Below are 18,999 nucleotides of genomic sequence, written 5' to 3' on the forward strand. Positions count from 1 at the left end.
GGCTGGGCAGGAACAGGTGAGCACCTGGCGGACAGGGTGCTGCGCGTGCACACACTGTCTCCTCCGAGCATCCGCACGAGCACACACCCGACCTCCTCTCCTTCCTGTGCACACACATATGCACCCACTCAAACACGCCTACGGGCACAATCCCAGCCTGCCTTTCTCCTCCGAGAGTACACACACTGTGTGCTACTCGACCCCGCTCCTCCAAGTCCCCACATCTGCACATGCATGCACACACACACACATACCCACAACACACTTGACTCCTGGCCTCTGTGTGCACACTCTTGCATCTATCCCCTACTCCTGGCTGTGCACACATTCCAGTGTACCCCCATCCCTGGCCCCCGTGTGTGTACACACTCATCTGCACACCTTCCACTGTTTCCCAAGTGCCTACGAAATGCATACACCACCCCCCTCAGCCCGTGAACCCCAGGTGCATGCACATCCACACACACCAGGCCTCTGTCCCTGTGTGCGCACAGGTGCACACGTCCCACTTCCTATCCCCAGGGTGCACACACACGCACGCGCGCACCCATGCCTGTCCCCCGTGTGCGCACATGTGCTCACATCCCTGACTCAGCTCCCCTGCACGCGCACCGCGGAGTCCTGGACCAGGCCCTCCTCTCCATCCCCAGCCGGCGCGCGCACACACGCGGGCACGCGTGCACACACGCGGGCACGCGCCAGAGCAGCTCATCTTTTCCGAGCGCGGGCCGCCGGGCGGGAGGAGAGTGGGGGGTAGGGGGAGGGGGAGGGGGAGGGGGAGAAGGAGGAGGAGGAGGGAGCCGAAGGCGCGAAAAGGCGCGCAGGCGCGCTGCGGGAGTCGGGCCGCCGCCCACGTCACCGCGCCGCGCACGTCACGCCGCCCGACGCTCGCAGGGTGAGCCCCGCGCCCGGCGCCTCGGCAGGGCAGGGACCCCGGCCGAGCGCCGCCGGGACCGCCGCCCCCCGCCCGCCGCCCGCGGGTGCGCGCCCGCTGCCCGCGCCGCCCGCCCGCCAGGTGCGGCGGGCCGGGGTCCCCAGGGGCGCGCGCCGGGCGCCCGGACCCGCCGCCCCCGCCCCGCGCCGCGTGCGCCGCCCTGGTCCCCGCGCGCCGGGGCCGCCGCCTGGGCGCCCAGGTGACCCCCGGAGGGGGCGCGGGCCGGGGGCCCGGGCGGGGCCTGCGGGCAGCCTCCGGGCGGAGCGGCGCGCGCATCCGCGCCCGGCAGGGTCGGGGCGGGGCGGGCCCGGGCGCGCGGGGCCGGGGTCCGAGGTCCGGGGCGCGGGCCCCACCTGCCCGCCGACTGCCGGTTCCGGCGCGCGGGGCGCGCTCGCGGGAGGCGGCCGCGGCCTAGTGACAGGCCGGAGGCCGGGGCCCCGGAAGCCCACCTGTCAGAGTTACCGGTTGGCCGGTGGTCGCGGGTGGGCCGGGGGCGTCTACGGGTAGCGCGTGCGCGCGGGGCCGCTCCGGGTGGGGGCTCGGGCCGCGGTGCCAGGCTGATCCACGCCGGGTCTTTGTGCGCCTCGGGGAGGCCGGCGGGCAGCCGGGTCGTGGACGCTTCCCTGCCTGAGATGACTTTAAAGTCCCTGGGTGGGGGGCGTTTCTGGGCCGCACCCCCGGGACGGAGTGTGGGCTTGGAGAGGAAGGGACTCCTGCCGCTTAGATGGGTGGTGATGCTGAGGGGATGGTGGTGGTGTCAACTTCTCATTTCAGCCTGGCTCATCCCTCCTCTCTCCTCCTTTTTACCAGGAAAACCATTTTTCTTTTCTGGAGGGTGACCATTACTAGCATCGATTTCACGGATCTGGTAACATGGCAAAAGATGTGAGTACGTGTGTCTGCTCTGTGCTGGACTGATGTCTGCCTAGCACTGCGTTCTCGGTCACTCCCCACCTTGTTTCAGAATGACCACCCATAAACTGCGGGCGTGTTGGTGTTCAGACCTTTCAAGCAAAGAGACAAAGTAAAGGTGAGGAGGTGGGGACAGCCGGTGGTGCTGCACGCGGCCTGAGCGATGCTGGCCTCCGCCTGGGCCATGCAGGCCTGAGCTGCGGCAAGCTGCGTCTCGAGGCTGGTCACCGCCGCGTTCCTTGGTCTCTTGGAGGCTGGTTGCTTGTGAATCAGTCGGGGCTTTGTGGGAGGACCCCGCCTGCGGAGGCACTGGGCTGGCGGAGCCTCCCTGAGCACCTGCTCTGTGTGCCTGCTGGGAATTAGTTCAGCTTCCAGCCGTGAAAACGCTCAGCACTGGGCTTGGCAACTGTTTTTCTCAGAAAAAAATGAAATGTGGTGATAAACAAATGTGAACAATCTGCTTTGTTTACATTTGTCATGAACCCATAGAATATCGTGAGTAAACTTTTTCGCATTTTGCAAGAAACAGGCTTTTAGGCCTCCACGCGGAGCTGACTTCATGGGCCGTGGCGCTCCGTCCTACCCTTGGTAGCATCAGTTAAATTCCCTGAAACCCCAGCTCTGTCGGTGTTTCTCAGAACTTGCTGTTCTGTGAATGTCAGGGAAGAGAGGCTGTTTACTTATTTACTCATCAGTTGCACGGAGTTGGAAATACAGCCCGAGGCACAGTGTATCCGTATCTGTGGGACCAGAATAGCACACTCAGAGCCCTTTCGTGGGGGTGAGCCCCGCATCCCAGGTGGCATGTCTGTAGTGAATGTCGTGACCTGCGTGTGCCGTGGGGGTGACTTATCATCTCTGAGAGTCCACGGTTCCACGCGGTCCTCTGCTCTGTTTGCCCCAGGATGAAGGCCGGGCGGGGGCCTGGCTTGCCTGCCTTGCTATGTGAACCCCCGAGGGTTCTGACTCCTCCGAGGCACCTGGAGGGTATCAGGGCAGATGGTTGTCGCCCCACTTGGCTGCAGGAGAAGCGCTGCCCAGCGACCTTGTCCTCCGTCCCTCCTGGAGATGCAGCCTCACGGAGCGCAGCCCGGTGGTGGATGGAGTGACACGGCCCATCTGCCGTGGGGTAGGGAGGTGCCTCTGGAGTAGATGATGCCGGGCTGAGAGTGGGGCGCAGGTGAGGTGGCTGTGCCTGTGCTGAGCTGAGCTGTCCGGTGTGCTGGAGCCAGGTCTCAGCCGGGCTGGTTGTCGGCAGATGGAGGCTTGGCCCCTCTCCTGCTGACTGTGTCTAAGGCGCGTGTGACGTTTGAGTCTGGGAAGATGACTCTGCAGCCAGTGTTGACTTAGGTCACAGGGCCTCACTGTGGTCTCAGATGTAAGTCGAAGCCCCTCAAGGTGAAGTGGGTGGGCTGGGATGCCAGGGCATGGGGGCAGAGCTCTGGGGGCGCCGTGGGGGCTGTTGGGGCCTGGGGAGCTGGAGTTGATGCTGGGGGTCCCAGTGGAGGAGGTTGAGGGGCTGGGGAGGGGTGGCGTTGGGCCTCCCCACTGGGCGGGCAGGTCTCCCCGGCGAGCTGGAGATGCTCCCCGCCCTGTTCCAGGCATCGGGCTCAGAACCCTGCACCTCCGAACTGCGGGCCCTGTGCTCCGTCAGCCTCGCTGGGGCTGTGGGGCCTGCAGAAGTGGTGGCGGGCAGGGTGGGCCCGAGTCAAGGAAGAAGCGTGCTATTCCCCTGAACCTGGAGGGTGAGGTGGGGGTCGTGCTTGAGCTCTGAGCTCAAGGCTTGAGCCTGTCCTGGGGCTGCTGTTTCTAGCGCTCAGAGAGGTGTGAGTCTCTGTTGTTTACAGAGACATGCAGACGGGACACTGTTATCCCTGAGTTTAACCTTCCTGTGGTAGGGGACAAAGCCCGACGCCTCGGGGTTCGCTGCATGTTTCCTTTGAAAAGTGGGTCTTAGCGCCGTCCTTCACTCACCGGCCCGTCATTGCCCCTGGGCCCTCGGCCCTGGTTTGTGGGACTCGCCTTAGAGCTTGGGGGCTGTCTTTCGTGTGCACGTGGGGTAGTTCCAGGAATCTTGCAGTGAGACCCCCAGGTCAGTGAGGCCTGCGGTGGGGAGACTGTGGCATTGGGGGCGCCGTCCAGGGGTGCCTGTTCCCTCCCCCATGGGAACCTGTTGCCCTGGTGAGTGAACACGTGGTTCATTGGTTTTTGATTTATGAAACTGGGTGTCTGCGGGTTTTATTTTGTGCCTTGGGTCTGGTGAGAAGATCCTGATCGGGGGGTTTTCAGCGTGCGGGACGCTCCTGGGCGGAAATGTAGGCACGGGTTTCCATATGACAGTGGCAACTGTCACCATCAGAAACATCTTGCACTGAACGCTGCAGTTGTGTGACGTACAGGGGGACGGGGTCTGATGTGTACTGAGTGTGTGCAGGTGTGTGAGTGTGTACACGTGTGTGCTGAGCATGTGTACATGTGAGTGTGTGAGCATGTGTGCACGTCTGTGTGTCACAGGGGTGCATGTGTGATGTGTGCATGTGTGTGCCGAGTGTTACGTGTGCACATGTCTGCTGAGCATGTGTACAGTGTGTGTGCTGAGCGTGTGTGAACAGTGTGTGTGCATGCTGGGTGTGTGCATGCGTGCCGAGCATGTGTGTAAATGTGTGTGCCGAGCATGTGTGTCACGTGTGTGTGCTGGGTGTGTGCTGTGTGTACACATGTGTGTGGGATGTGTATACATGTGTGTTAAAAGTGTGTGTACTTACGTGCCCACTGGGTGTGTGTGCATGTGCACACGTGTGTGCCAAGCATGTGAGTACCTTAACATGTTTGGTATGTGTGCACGTGTGCTAGATGTGTGTGTGATTATTGTGTGCACACATGAGTGTGTATATGCGTGCCGAGCATGTGTGTTCACGTGTGTGCATGTGTGCTGGGTGTGTGTGTGTACACACATGTGCACGTGTGTGTGTGCTGAGCGTGTGGTGCCCACGTGCCCCTGCCTGGGCTGTCCCCCCCTCCAGTCTGTGGCCCAGGAGCGACTGGGAGTCCTTGGCCTCTGGAAGACTGTGGTTATAGAGAGCCTGCGCTGTGGCTCTAGCTGTTCTGGAATTGGCCAGAGGGCCATCGAAGAGCCCACGACAGCCCTCAACTCTCAGGGGAGGAGGGTGCAGGGCCGCCGTCCCCCCGGGAGGACCCGTCCTCGTCCTCGTCCAGTGTCACACAGGTCTGTAATGAGCAGGGGCGGTCGCTGTGTGGAGTCACAGGCCTGCTTTTACACAGATGCTCCAGGACTCTCGCGTGCCTCCCTCTCCCTCGGCTGTGGGAGCCAGGGTGGCCTTGTGCTGGTGGGAGAGCCCGGCTCAGCCCTGAGCTGGCCTGTGAGTCGTGGTCGTAGCTGCTCTGTGGTTGCACGTGGTGTTCTGAGTTTATGGTAACGTCCTTGGATCGTGCTATCGAGGGCAGGAAACCCAAAGAAACTGCAGAGCCTGAGCTCCCAGGTCTGGTTTAGCGAGCTTGTCTAAACACCCGTCCTATGCATGCCGCTTTCCGGCGGCCGGGGCGGCGGGCACCTGCTGGGTCCCCAGGCCTCGCCGGGCTGAGCTGCCCAGGTGCTGGGCGGCCCTTTCCTTCCCGCCCGAGGCCTGAGTGAGAACACCCAGCCCGCTCCGCTGAGCACCGAGGCAGCACTGCCGTGCTTGGTCTTACGACAGGTTTTGGTGTCTAACTTTTCCACACGAGATAAAATGGGAGAAAACCTGAGATGGTGTGGACAGTAGAAGGTCGTGGCTTGGTGACGAGCCGGCCCCGAGCGCCCGGTGACACACCGGTGCTGCCCGCGTCCTGACCGTCGGGCGCCGCCCGGCCCCGGCCCTGGGCTGGGGGCGTCCCCAGGGCTCGGGGGACCCCGCCTGGCACAGTGTGACCCCGGGGCTGATCCCCGCACACAGTCACCTTGTCAAAGCTGTTCTCTCTGCTGTTGAACGAGTCTCGCTTTTCTCCAGCATGGAACGAGCAGACGGCTCTTGCTCAGATGCCAGGCCTGGCTCCTCTTTCTGCGGTTTCGTGTGTTTGTTAGGCGAGGCTGGGCTGGGGGCACAGCCCTGGGGTCACTCCCTGCTTGAGGGCCGGGCCTCTGGGGGTGGTGCTGCCTTGGCCCAGGTAGAGGTGGGACTTCCCCGGGCCCCTCCGTCAGACGGCCGCCTGCCGCCAGCGTCGGTCAGCACCGAGGGCCTGGCGGGGGCGGACTGCTGGGGCGCCCTGGCCGTGGCCCGTCTAGGCTCTGAGCTGACGCGACATGTGTGGCTCTGAGGGTTCAATTCGAAGCTGGTCTTCTTTCTCTCAGCCTCTGTCGTTTGCCTCAGGACTTTGTCTGTCGGACTCCTGTTTTCCCAGGATCCAGTTATAAAGGGGATTCTGGTTTGACACAGCGAACCCCATCCATCTGCTGGGCTCGCAAACACAGTGCCTCCAACACTCGTGTCCCAGGTCCTGTCCACCAGGTGCGTGCTGCCGGGGGCCTGGGCTGGGGCTGGGGAGCAGCGCTGGACAGACCTCAAGGGGCCTCTGCCTGCAGGTCAGAGACGGCAGGAGACAGGAGAGCCAGCCCCTCGGGCCGGCCTGCTGGGCCTCCCCGCCCCGGAGACAGGAGAGGGCCTGCTGACCCCTCAGGCCGGCCTCCTGGGCCTCCCTGCCCCAGAGACAGGTGAGGGCCTGCTGGCCCCTCAGGCAGGCCTCCTGGGCTTCCCTGCCCCACTGACAGTTGAGCCAACCCCTCGGGCCTGGCCTCCTGGGCCTCCCTGCCCCGGAGACAGGAGAGCCAACCCCTCGGGCCTGGCCTCCTGGGCCTCCCCGCCCCGCTGACAGTTGAGCCAGCCCCTCGGGCCTGGCCTCCTGGGCCTCCCCGCCCCGCTGACGGGTGCGGGCGTGCTGGCCCCTCTCGGAGCATCCTGGCGGTGCGTGCCCCCCTCAGCGGGGACTTCCCTGTGTTGGTTGACGGCGTCACCCGCCCCGCTGACAGGTGCAGGCGTGCTGGCCCCTCTCGGAGCGTCCTGGCGGTGCGTGCCTCCTCAGCGGGGACTTCCCTGTGTTGGTTGACGGTGTCACCCCAGCAGCTTTTCCGTGTCCGACTTTGGGTTTCCCACGTAGCAAACCTTCCACGAGGAGCGAATGTGAGCTACTTAAACAGTTCAAGGAGCGTTTCTTGTGGCTGTAAATGTGGCGTGAGTTGTACTTGAATAGAAAACCCAGGCAAGTGAGAGAGCAGAGTGGGCTGCCGGCCCGTCTGAGAGCGGTAGCTGGGAGCCTGTGTCGTCCCTCTTGGGGAGGACGTGGTCATCCGTGGTGAAGGCGTGTTCCCCGTGTGTGGGCGCCCCGAGCTGCCGCCCCGCCTGCTTCACGGCCCTGTGCTGCCGCTGCTCCGAAGTCGCTTGTTTTTTCCTTCTACCTCATTTTTAGCAGCTGCTTGTTTATTTGATCTGTTGGGGAATCATAGGTGGTCGGTTAGGAAAAGTGAGCTAAGACGGGAAATAATAAAAAATGAGACCTTCTCCCTAAGCTCATCTTGCAAAACTGGAACACGTGTGTGAGCCCAGGCCCCTGGCGTGGAGCACAAGCCCCTTCTTGGTGAGCGGGTCCGCCCGTGTGCGTTTGTCGCGTAGACTGGCCCGCGATGCCAGTTTTGATCTCTGTAGGGTGGAGGCCATCTGAAGACCCTGAAGGCCACCTTCTTAGGTGGTTTGCAGTTTTCCTGGGCTTTCAGTCACAGGTACAGGCGGCACGAGTGGGTGTTAGAAGTGAAGCTGTTGCATGGTGGCCCGAGGCGCCAGTCTCGTGAGAGTCCTGAAAGGGGGGTTAACTCACCACGTGCCCTCCGCTGGGTCCCTCGCGGCCGGGCCAGAGCCGAGGGGTCTCTCACGTTGGCACGAGTGCACGATAGCCCACTCTGGGTCCTCAGTGGGGCAGCTGCACAGCCCTGCATCTGAGACGTGCCCAGATGGCCTCCCCAGACGGGCGTGCCGGTCACACCTGCTTCCACCCATCTTAACGCCCTGTTTTCAGCGCCGAGTTTGATGATAACCTAAGAGCCCACAAAGTCGCAGCGCTCGGTGGGTGAAGCTTCAAGCTGGTTTCAGTTTCAGTTTGCATCTTTGGTTTGGAGGCGGGATGTGTCTCTCTGTGAGTTGAATGTCCCCATCAGGCAGTGGTTTCCTCTCAATTTGCACCCCAGGAATTAAGGACGTTCACGTGGCCTTTGTCATCCTTCAGCACGAGGGGCAAGTGCACTGTCATTTCAGGCTAACCCCTGGAGAGCACGCCTGAGTTCACAGCTGGCGTCTGGCGTTGCGAGCAGGCGGCCTCCAGGTGTCTGCGCGCCCCCCGACCCTCTGTCCTGGTGCAGCATGGCCGAGGCCCAGCGGGGTCCGTGCCGCCCCACGCCGCCCAGCCCTGTGCTTCCTGGGGTTAGACTTGAGGGCCTGGCAGGGGTCTCCTCTCTCTGTTGTCTCCTTTGCTTTTCAGAAAGATCAGGGTTTGAGTGAAAATGTCTTGTGCTAAACCAGCCGTCTAAATCGGGCCAGAGCTCTGGGGGTGAAGCAGGGAGCCCGCCCCGTCTCCCTCTGTGCCCCCCGCCCCAGTCCTGGCTGCCACATAGGCGTGCCATGGGTGGTGGGGCAGGGCCTCGAGGGCACAGGGCCCAAGGCCTGCTGCGCTGGGGGCCGTGGTCCGTCCTGGGGTCAGGATGCCCACGTGTCCAGCGCTCGGACCGAGCCGGGGCTCCTTGAGGGGCAGTGGGCGGGCACGGCCTGGGGGCGTGGTCCATCCTGGGGTCAGGAGTACCCGCGTGTCCAGCGCTCTGATTGAGCCAGGGCTCCCCGAGGGGCAGTGGCCGGGCATGGCTGGGGGCGTGGTTCGTCCCGGGGTCAGGGGCGCCTGCGTGTCCGGCGTCCTGAACTAGCTGGAGCCCTGTGCTCAGGCTGAGCACCAGTCTGCTCCCCCTGTGGTCCCCCCGGGGTCCCCCTCGCTGACTTGAGACGTGACTGATGGAAGGACATGCAGTTCAGTGATGAGGGCGATACTGCACTGTCCCAAGGGCTGAGCTTAAAGGCGGAAGCAGTCATCTTCCTGCAGGTGGCGCAGCCGATCACGGTGGGTAACCCCGCGCGCGCCCGGCTGGCAGCTCGGCCCGACGCCGTCTCACTGTGTTGTTGTCCCTGCAGGCCGGTCTAATTGAAGCCAACGGGGAACTCAAGGTCTTCATAGACCAGAACCTCAGTCCTGGGAAAGGTAAGGGCGCCCGGCTCGGCCCGTCCCCTTGCCGTGTGTCTTGGCGTCCCTGACGTCCCGGGGGTCCGGGCTCAGCGGCCGCATCTACCTGGCTTGTAAGTCCTTGCTGTTTGTGGAGAGCCAGGGCAAGTGGAAGCGTGCGAGGACGTGAGCACAGCACTGGGCGCGCTTTCCTCCCGCCCCAGGGCAGCCCCGGGACCCCTGGCATGTGAGAGTGGCAGGGGCCCCGTGTGCACGGTGGTCTGAAGTGAGTGGTGGATGCGTGCCCACCGCTGCGTCCCCGGGGCGGGAAGGTGTCTGTCCCTTGGCTGTGTGTCCGGGTGTCCGAGTGTGGGAGGCAGTGTCCTTGTGGTCGCTCCTCCTGGGCAGAAACGTGCTGCTGCTGCAGGAGGAGGAGCCTGTGAGTCTGCGCCTGTCTGCAGACACACGGGGAGGCGTCTGGGCGCACTCAGTTCTAACTGAGGTTCTCTGAAAATCAGAGCTGTGAGCGCTGGGTCCCGTGGTCCCACCAGAACATTTTGTCGGGGGGCAGGCAGCCCATGGGGTTCGGGCAGGTTGGGGGCAGCCAGGGTGCAGCGGAGCCCTGAGCCCTGCACGCGAGGGCCTGGTGTGCGGTGGTCAGGAGAGGGCGGTGTGGGCACAGCCGCCAGGTTTGGGAGTCAGGCTCAGCTGAGGTGCCCGCAGCTGCCCGTGGGTCTGACGTGGTCCAGGGCAGGAGGGCCGCCCGAGCGGCGATCAGCTGGTGCAGATGCCGCGAGCCCGGACACGGGCCGCTGCAGCGTCGCCTCTTGGTTGCAGGCGTGGTGTCCCTGGTTGCCGTCCACCCCTCCACAGTGAACTCTCTCGGGAAGCAGCTCCTGCCAAAGACCTTTGGACAGTCCAACGTCAACATCACTCAGCAAGTGGTAAGGCCGGGAGGCTTGCTGTCTGAGGCCACGGTCTCGGGTGCAGGGCCAGTGCCGGGCGCCCCCCGGCTCGGGGCTGCCTGCCCATGGCTTCCCAGCCGCTCCTGCCTCTGCTTTCGTGGGGTCTGCTGGGCAGTGCGAGCTCTCGGGTGAGCCGGCTGCTCCTTGGCCAGGGCCTGTTGCCTGCCCAGGACTCGAGGCTGGCATCCGGGCCAACCTCTCGTGGGTTTGGGGCTCTGCGGATGCGGGTTGTGGCTTTTCTGGCCTTCCTGGCTGATGGGAGGGGTCAGACTCCCGGGGCCTTGCCCAGTGCCCCCCAGGAGCCCCCACCAACTCCTGCCCGCAGGCTCGGCGGCCTCTTCCTGATGTGACCTGTGGCTGTGAGGGGCGGGGCGTTCGTGGCCCACCCGCGCCTGCAGCCTGGCCCCCGGCAGGTGTGTGACGGCCCCGACGCTCAGCCCCACTGTGACGCTGGCCATGTTGGCTCAGCAGCTTTGCTGCAACGCTCCAAGTCCATAGTACATGGAGCCTGGGCCTTCTGTAACATCACAGATACTCAATAAATGTCTTTCTGACGGAAGTTACAATTCACATCATTTTATCTTGTAGGTACTGTGTGTTATAGCAGAGTCACGGCCGAGAGTGGCTCGGTGAGCGTAGCAACGGTTCTGTTGCTGTTTGCAGTTTAAATAGTGGGGAGCAGGAGTGACACGGAGATTTCTGTCGGTGTCCCAACCTTCAGCCCCCAGCGGACGCTCCCCTGCGGCTTCCTAGAGCTGGCTCAGGCCGAGCTAGTCAGGCGGCGCGATCTTCCCCGCGCCCTGGTGCCTCTCCAGCTGCACACAGAGGCTGAGCGCAGAGAGCTGGGGGTTCTCACAGGAGGTCGGTCGGTGGAGAGCCATGGAAATCGGGGTGTGAGGGCGGACTGAGCACCTGCAGGGCCCTCTGTGAGGCTGAAGTACCGCCTACGGGCATGGGGTGCCCTGCCCACCCCCGTGTCCTGTGTGGTCCAGGAAGGCCATCTTGGGGACGGACAGCCAGTGGGCACCTGCTCTCCCTGCACAGCAGGTGTGGCTGAGAGGGGTGTCCTCCGGGTGGGCGGGGAGCAGGCGCTATCGGGGGGCAGGGACCGAGGTGGGGGGTCAGCTGCAGCCTGGCCGCAGGTGGGGCTGCCGTCCCGAGCCTACTCTCCTGAGCGCTGGAGGGACGGCTCGCGAGGAGATAAGCCGTGAGCTGGGGCCCCCTCGCACTCACTCGCGAGGCCTCGGCTCTGGGGGTTCTCGCCTTCCACCCTGGTCCAGTCTGGGACACGCGTGCTGTTTGATCGCTTTCCAGAACACGTGCCGTTTGCCTTCGTGTCTCTTGAATGAGAGTGAAACACTGGTGGCGCTTTGGTCACTGGGAACGCGGGTTAAGAGACGAATTCAGCTGAGCCGTTCCCTTCCGTGGTTTGTGGATCGTTGATATTCATAGGTGACCTGGGCTTAGGGATAATTTGCAAAGTGCCAGGTCAGCTGTGTCAGGGCTGTGGCAGTAGCCCTTATCCTGCTAAGCAGCGGACTAGTGGGAGCATCCAGCTTAAAATAGCACAGATGTGCCCGCTCTCCACCCCCAGCGCCGGGTGCCTGGGGCTCCCATGCCGGTCCCCGGGAAGCACTGCTTCTGAGTGGTTTCCCGGCTCAGGCACGAGTCTCTGGGAAGCTGAGCTCCTACCTGGCTAGATGAGGCAGTGTGTGCATGCCCCGTGAACGTGGGGCCACGGGTCAGGGCTTCTGGGCCAGATGTCTGTGCCCGAGCAGTGGGCGCCTGCCTCCACCCCGGTGGCACTGCCCCCAGCCCCCACCATGCGCTGGCCGGGGTGCCCAGGGCTCCCTGTGTGGGTGGGCGGGCGCTGGGGTCACTGCAGTGAGCCCCACTGGCCCTGGGTTCTTTTCCTTTTCGTCTTCGGGGCTCGTTGCTGCCCCAGTGAAGCAGTCTCATCTCCGTCCGGGTCGCAGGGGAAGGCGGTGAAGTGCAGTGTGCGGGTCTCGGGGTCGTTTCCAGCTGCCCGTGTGCAGCAGGTGTGCGACGGCAGCCGGGGCTCCGGGGCTCTCGGACCCTCCTCCAGCCTCTGCTTAACGACACTCAGTGGCGGCTGTACGTAGCAGGAGGAGATGAGGCGGCAGCGTCGTGTGTGGGAGATTCTGACTGTTCTGAATTGTCTTTTTTGACTGTAGGTAATTGGTACGCCTCAGAGACCTGCAGCGCCAAACACTATCGTGGTGGGAAGCCCACACACCCCTAACACTCACTTTGTCTCCCAGAACCAGCCTTCAGACCCCTCACCTTGGTCTGCCGGGTGAGCACTTGCCTAGAACTCCCCCCACCCAGCCTCTGCATGCGCGTGGGCACGGCGCGCCGGAGGAGCGGGCAGTGGCCCCGAATGGCCTCGCGAGGCCAGGCCGCGGGCAGCCGCCCTGAGTTCTGGGGGGAGGGGTGGCGCCACTGGGGGGCTCCAGCTTCTGAGCGCGCTGTCCTTGGAAAGTAGCCTTTGTGGAACCCCAGGAAACGGGCGGGTCTTCCAGCCTCTCCCCCTGCCGCTAAACGTGGCTGTGTGCAGCCGCCTGCCACGGTCACGCTGCTGCCTTAGTCCTTTCCTCCAAAAGCAAAGTGGCGTGAAACAGTTTTACTCAGAGTCAGCTGCGCGGCCCTCCTTAGAGACGAAAAGCTACTGGTTCTAGAGCAACAGCCGTCAGTCCCCAGAACCCCTCAGTGGGGAGCCTGGGTGGCCCTTCCCCTCAGGTGGCGACTTAGAAGGTCAGGTGCTGGGTCTCCCTCCTGGCTGCCGTGTGGCCTCATCTCAGCCGGGCTGCGTTTGCCCCAAATTCCGAAATTTGCAGCAAAACTTCCATAGCTCCTCACGTCCGACGACGTTTTATTAAGAAGCACCGTTTAGCGTCTGGACACCCGTCCGACGTGTCCCAGGTCCTGCCCTGCTTTTCCCTAGAGTTGAAGAGACGTGTGGGGCGCGGCCATGTGGAAGTTTGTCCTGCGCCCTTTCAAGGAGGGGGGTCCCTGGACGGGGGACGGAGCCAGGCTCCCACCCCTCCTCTGTTGGGCATGGCCCATGGGGGCCCCTGGCGGCAGGAGCAGGCCCCCAGACGTGGGTGTGGCCGGCCTGCGCTGTGAACTGAGGCTGCAGCTGCTCCGTGCTGTCCCCACAGGAAGCGCAACCGGAAAGGAGAGAAGAACGGGAAGGGGCTGCGGCACTTCTCCATGAAGGTGTGCGAGAAGGTGCAGCGCAAAGGGACCACGTCCTACAACGAGGTGGCCGACGAGCTGGTGGCTGAGTTCAGCGCAGCCGACAGCCACATCCTGCCCAGTGAGTCGGTGAGTGCGCCGGGCAGGCCGCCCTGCCGCCTCCCACGGGTGCAGAGGAGGCCCCGGAACCCTTGGGAAGGACGTTTCTTGACCCACTGGTGCCGGGAAGCTGTCGCCTCCCTGTAGCATCTGTTGGCTCCTGTGGGGCCGTGCGGGGGCCGCCCTGGGTCGGGGGGTAGCGTGTGGCCTCGGGGGTGTCCAGGGTCCGGTGCTCACGTGCTGCTCTGCACGTGGTCCTGGGCCGTCTGGAACCCCCCGCGTCTCTGCCAGGCCTACGATCAGAAGAACATCCGGAGGCGTGTGTACGACGCGCTGAACGTGCTCATGGCGATGAACATCATCTCCAAGGAGAAGAAGGAGATCAAGTGGATCGGCTTGCCCACCAACTCCGCCCAGGAGTGCCAGAGCCTGGAGGTGCCCGGCTGCCCTGGGGTGCTGGGTGGGCCTGGGGGTGCTGGGCACGGCCGTGCTGCCCCTGGTGGTGACCCGGGGCTGGAGGCTGATGGCCCGGGGCGGGTACACTCCGCATCTTGGCCATTTAAAGAATGTTGTATCCGCGCCCAGAAGAGGGGAAGCCGGGCGGAGGCGGTGCAGTCCTGAGACAGGAGCCGCCCGCGTGCCTGGCAGCAGCTGCCTCGTCTGGACCCCTGGCCTCCGTCAGGCTCAGGGCTCGCGTCTTTGGTGACGATGTGTTGCCTTGGATTTTAAAATATGCTTCAGAAACGAACCGTGATGGTTTTGTTTTGGTGTTTGGTCTTTGAAGGTGGAGAGACAGAGAAGGCTGGAAAGAATAAAACAGAAACAGTCACAGCTTCAGGAGCTCATCCTGCAGGTGAGGGGCTTCTGCCCGGGAGGCCGCCTGGTGGTGCGGGCGCTGCGAGCCTGTGATCTGGCCTCCATTTGGTTCTGGGCGTGTTTTCCCTGGCTGGCGGCTCCCTGGGCAGCCACTCTGACCTCTCGGTGGACCAGCCTTCTTGGTGTTGGCTGGGGCCGGGCAGGGCCGTCGCATATGCCCAGGGCGGGGCTAGCTGTTCGGTGGCCGCGGGTATCAGCGTGTGCCAATTGTGTGTCTTTTTTAGCAAATCGCCTTCAAGAACCTGGTGCAGAGGAACCGCCAGGTGGAGCAGCAGGCCAGCCGGCCGCCCCCGCCCAACTCTGTCATCCACCTGCCTTTCATCATCGTGAACACCAGCAAGAAGACGGTCATCGACTGCAGCATCTCAAACGACAAGTAGGACGTGGGGGAGGGGCCTGCCGGCGAGGAGGGGCGGGGCCTGCCGGCGAGGGGGGCGGGGCCTGCTCTGCGCAGCGCTGCGTGTCTGCGGGGTGTCTGCGGGGTCGCCAGGCGAGGCTCCCAGGGTTTCCTCCACTGGCGGGTTCCCCTCCCCCCCCCCGCCCCACCCCCCCAGGCTGTGCGGCCCCTTGGAAGGGAGGGCGGTAGGGTCCGTGAGGACTGCTGTCAGGACGGCAGGCGGCACCTGGGGCCCGTCCCAGGGGCGTCACTGCCTCTGATGGGTGGGTCGTATGCCGGGGAAGGTTTGGGGGCTCGGGGTCCCAAGCCAGGCATCGGCTCCGTTCTGGAGACGGTGCTTTTCTGACGGCGACCATCGCCTCCAGGTTTGAGTACCTGTTCAATTTCGACAACACGTTTGAGATCCATGACGACATCGAGGTGCTGAAGCGCATGGGCATGGCCTGCGGGCTGGAGTCCGGGAGCTGCTCCCCCGAGGACCTGAGGGTGGCCAGGAGCTTGGTGCCGAAGGCGCTGGAGCCTTACGTGACAGGTCAGCGGCCTGGGGGGTCACCCGCCTGCGGGGGCAGCAGAAGCAAGGGGGGCGGGGGCTGAGGGGGCTTGGGGTTCGGGGTGTGGGTGTGCTGCCTGTAGGGTTCTCAGCTGATCAGGGGTCCCGGAATCTGTCCTGCTGCCCCTCCGGCCAAGCTGGGGGTCCTGGCGCAGGGTGGGGGCGCTCTGGTGGGAGGAGAGGCCTCCCTGTGCCCCCTCTGGTGAGCCCCGCGTTGGGTGGCCTGGGGCTCCCGAGCCCTGCAGGACGTCCATGAAGCATCTCCTACCTGCTGACCCCCGACGCCAGCGGTTGCCCCACTGACCCCTGCTGCCCACCTGTTCTTGGCGTTGTGGTCGTGCTCGGGAGGAGGGGCGGGGCGGGGTCCCACCGGGAGGAGGGGCGGGGCGGGGTCTCGCCGGGAGGAGGGGCAGGGGAGCCGTCCCCTCTTGGCCCGTCCGTCGGTCTCCTGGAGGCCGTGTCCCTTCCCGGCCCTGCAGTGCCGTCGTCGCCACCTTCCCAAGGGGTGCCCGGCCCGGAGCCATCCGCCCTGTCTCAGAGTCCTGTGGCCTCTGCTTCGTGACGTTTGCCTCGTTTTCTTCCTCTTTGCAGAGATGGCTCAGGGATCCCTCGGCGGTGTGTTTGTCGCGTCGGCAGTGTCGACCTCTAACGGCACGCGGCTGTCTGCCAGGTAACTGCGCCCCCGGGAGCCACGCGGCCACCCTCCTCGGCGGGAGGCGCGGGTCTCATGTGAGCGGCCTCCGTCCTGCTCCGAGCGGGGCTCCCTGCGCAGCAGACACCCCAGGGCCGCAGGGTCGCCCGGAGCTCGTGCTCTGAGCAGAGAAGCTGTTTGTCCTGGTGAGATTTTCCCCCGAAGATCAGTAGCGGTACATGGATTTTATTTTCTATTAAAGTAACTCAGCGCAGTGGCAGCAAAACCACCTGAACCACATGGCCGGCAGCCTGAGTGACTGGCTGCTTCTCCATCTGTTTTTTTTTTTCCCTTTTCTTTTCAACACTCTTGAAGTCACCATGTACGTGTGATATTGTCGTTGCTGTTTCTTATTTTCCGTCTGTTGTGTGCATTCCTCCACGTGTTGAAGGAACTTCTATCATTTCAGCCAGAGTGTGTTTGAGCCGTGACCTCACAAGCCCCCGGAGCAGGGCTGGGTCAGGCCTCGGCATTCCTTCTGGTTCGTAAAGATAAGTGTAAGGTGATTTCCGTGCGAGTGGCCTCATACATGTTCATATCAGTCCTGGTAAAGAACGTCTCGTTTCTCACACACATGAAGTCAGCCGCGTGTGGGTCCAACGAAACCGGATTGGCTAGTAAACCCTGTGTACCTGCCTCGAAGGCTGCCTCTGACCCCGGCTCGGCCTCAGTGCACCCGAGGGAGGGCAGGCTCCCTGTGAGGGTCCCGGCGCCCGGCCCCTCGCGGGGTGCCCGCACCTGGTTGCGTTTGACAGAGGTTGGCTGGTTTTAAATTCTGAATCTGCCACTGTGCATGGCCCGGTCTGTAAAGCCTGAACACTGGTTATTCTGAGAGGTGGAATTCGGGTATTTTCTACACTTTCCTCTTTAAGAAATTCTTTCTATTAGTGAACTTTCGGGCTCTTGTCTGTGTTTTTAACAAGATGAAAGCCAGTACCATTTCGGAAGAAAAGCTGACCCTGGGGCCCCGGTTTACTGAGCTGCCCTCTCTGGTCGTGCATTCAGGGGGTTCCTGGCTGCAGGCAGCCACAGCTTCAGCCTGTTTTCCACTCTTTCCGACGTGGTCGCTAGATGGGGGTTTCCCAGATATGGGGTTACTTTGTTAGCGTGATACGGCCTAGGTTGTGCTGAGCAGCATCAGTAAACACCAGTAAAAGGTATTAAGACATGCGTGTGGTTTTCTCTTAAAACGAAAACATTCTGAGTGTTGGAAAACCGTGTGCACACCCATGAATGCACACACGTGTGTCACACGCCCCACTCCTCTCCTCCCCTGGAGGTCACGACGGGCACAGTGGGGGCTTTGGAGGAGGGTCTCGGGGTCTCGGTTGGTGCGCTGGGGCTTCTGTTCCTGGCTCGGTGAGAAACAGGAGCCCGCCCGAGCCGCTTGCTCCGTCGTGCTGGGCGAGGGTGACGGTGAGCTCAGCCTGGGAGAGGCGGGTTCCGTGCCGCCGGGCGTGCGGCCCCTGACGCCCCTGTCCTTGCAGCGACCTGGCCAACGGCGCGGACGGGGCGCTGGCCACGAGCTCTAGCGGGTCGCAGTACAGCGGGTCCCGGGTGGAGACGCCAGTGTCGTGCGTCGGTGAGGACGACGAAGACGACGAGGACTTCAACGAGAATGAGGAGGAGGATTGAGCCGCCGCCCGCGGCCAGGAGCGCGCGGGGTGAGATGTCCGTTCCGCGCCCTCCTCCCGGAAGAGCTCACCGACCTTCGGGCTCAGGGCGCTTCTGACGAGCCACTCGCCGTGCCCCGGGGGTCCCGACGAGCCGCCTGTGTTTGACACCGACGCACGACCTCTACTCTTTCGGATTTTGTGTTTTCGTTTGCTGTTTTTTAAGTTCAGGGTTCATTTCGCCCCCTGAGTTTGCTGAGTTTGCTGGAGAAGTTGTGCCACCTCCGTGCCGCCCGGCGAGCCCAGCACAGCGCTCGGGGGCACTGCGGGCCCGGCAGCGCCCAGCTCTGCTTCTCGACGTTTCGTTCTGACTTTGTTTCCCTTAAGTTATACTGACTGCGTGAGTCCAGCGGGTTTACACTTTGGTTTGCTCTGTGTTGCAGCAAATGGATCGCAAGGTCCCTTTTCGTTTCGTTTTGTTTGGTGAAAGTTTACTGCCGTGCTGGTGCAGCGATGGAAACTGAAGCTTGGAAGGGTTTACTGCTTATGGTAAAATTTGCCTGATTCTTACAGGCAGCGTTTGGAAACTTTTTATTATATAGTTGTTTACATACTTATAAGTCTATCATTTAAAGACATGTACTGAAACAAATGTTGTATTTGTTTCATAAGCATCTTCCTGTAATCTATTATAAAGTTGAAATTAAATATAGAGAATGTTTTAACAGTTTTTTAACTCAAAATTTGTCAATCATTTTTAATAGTTCTTTTTTTATAAAAAGAAAAAAGAATTTCAGGGCAGGCAGTAGTCTCTTTTAAAATGTATTCACCAGAACCATTAACTGCACAGTTGCTGTTAGCTGCCTGTTCTAAAATAGTCTTTTTATTGGAACACAAATAAGCTTTTCTGTAATATTTTGTGGAATAAAGAGACTTTAATTGTTTGACTTGTTTAACTCGGCACTGCTGGTTTTTATTAATAAAGTGCGCATGGGCATTTCAAACGAGCCGCGTGTCCCTGTGATTCGGGATGCTCTCTGGAGCTCGTCTGCCCCCACCTTTTCTGCAGGGAGGAGCGGGTGCGGGCCCTGCGGCAGATACAGGACCTGCCACGGCCCCAGCCTCTCCCGCACTGCCCCGGGGGTGGGTGAGGAAGGTGGTCCCGAGGACGCAGCCCAAGTGGTGCGTCCCCTCTGGATGGTGGTGGGGAGAACGTCTGTCCCTTGTCTGGTTTTGGAAGAACCGTACTCATCACCTTGGGCTTCCCAGGTGGCCCAGTGGTAAAGAATCCGCCTTCCGTGCAGGAGACGTGGATTCTGTCCCTGGGTCAGGAAGATCCCCTGGAGGGTGAAACGGCACCCCACTCCAGTACTCTTGCCTGGAGAATCCCATGGACAGAGGAGCCTGGTGGGCTGCAGTCTGTGGGGTCGCAGAGTCGGACACGCCTGAGCAACTGGACTGGACAGACAGAACCTAGCGTGTGTGAATATGACCACTA

At 62.5% G+C, this 18,999-nt stretch overlaps 1 protein-coding gene across 8 annotated transcripts; it reads left to right on the forward strand.

Moving 5' to 3' along the window:
• Positions 1 to 848: 848 nt before the first annotated feature.
• On the forward strand, positions 849 to 18,505 carry TFDP1 (transcription factor Dp-1). Of its 8 annotated transcripts, none has more exons than XM_027558047.1 (12): positions 849 to 895; positions 1,745 to 1,819; positions 9,064 to 9,130; positions 9,929 to 10,035; positions 12,252 to 12,373; positions 13,239 to 13,404; positions 13,666 to 13,809; positions 14,159 to 14,227; positions 14,475 to 14,626; positions 15,013 to 15,179; positions 15,789 to 15,867; positions 17,376 to 18,505. In XM_027558047.1, the coding sequence occupies exons 2-12, from the start codon at positions 1,808 to 1,810 to the stop codon at positions 17,521 to 17,523; spliced, it is 1,233 nt and encodes a 410-aa protein (XP_027413848.1). In that variant the 5' UTR covers positions 849 to 895; positions 1,745 to 1,807; the 3' UTR covers positions 17,524 to 18,505. The 8 variants fall into 8 exon arrangements, with proteins under 8 accessions (XP_027413848.1, XP_027413852.1, XP_027413851.1 ...); XM_027558051.1 differs by lacking the exon at positions 849 to 895 and adding an exon at positions 998 to 1,015; XM_027558050.1 differs by lacking the exon at positions 849 to 895 and adding an exon at positions 1,044 to 1,133.
• The last annotated feature ends 494 nt before the right edge of the window (positions 18,506 to 18,999 follow it).

The sequence above is a fragment of the Bos indicus x Bos taurus genome, chromosome 12, assembly GCF_003369695.1.
Source record: "Bos indicus x Bos taurus breed Angus x Brahman F1 hybrid chromosome 12, Bos_hybrid_MaternalHap_v2.0, whole genome shotgun sequence".
In the NCBI taxonomy this organism is placed as follows: domain Eukaryota; kingdom Metazoa; phylum Chordata; class Mammalia; order Artiodactyla; family Bovidae; genus Bos; species Bos indicus x Bos taurus.

What these genes read in the sequence shown, in the direction of transcription:
- TFDP1 (XM_027558045.1), top strand. Translation starts at nt 8,897, where the DNA reads ATGCAGTTCAGTGATGAGGGCGATACTGCACTGTCCCAAGGGCTGAGC. An exon ending in TGCAGCATCTCAAACGACAA is followed by an intron (nt 14,627 to 15,012) that starts GTAGGACGTGGG and finishes CATCGCCTCCAG; the next exon opens with GTTTGAGTACCTGTTCAATT. An exon ending in GCTGGAGCCTTACGTGACAG is followed by an intron (nt 15,180 to 15,788) that starts GTCAGCGGCCTG and finishes TCCTCTTTGCAG; the next exon opens with AGATGGCTCAGGGATCCCTC.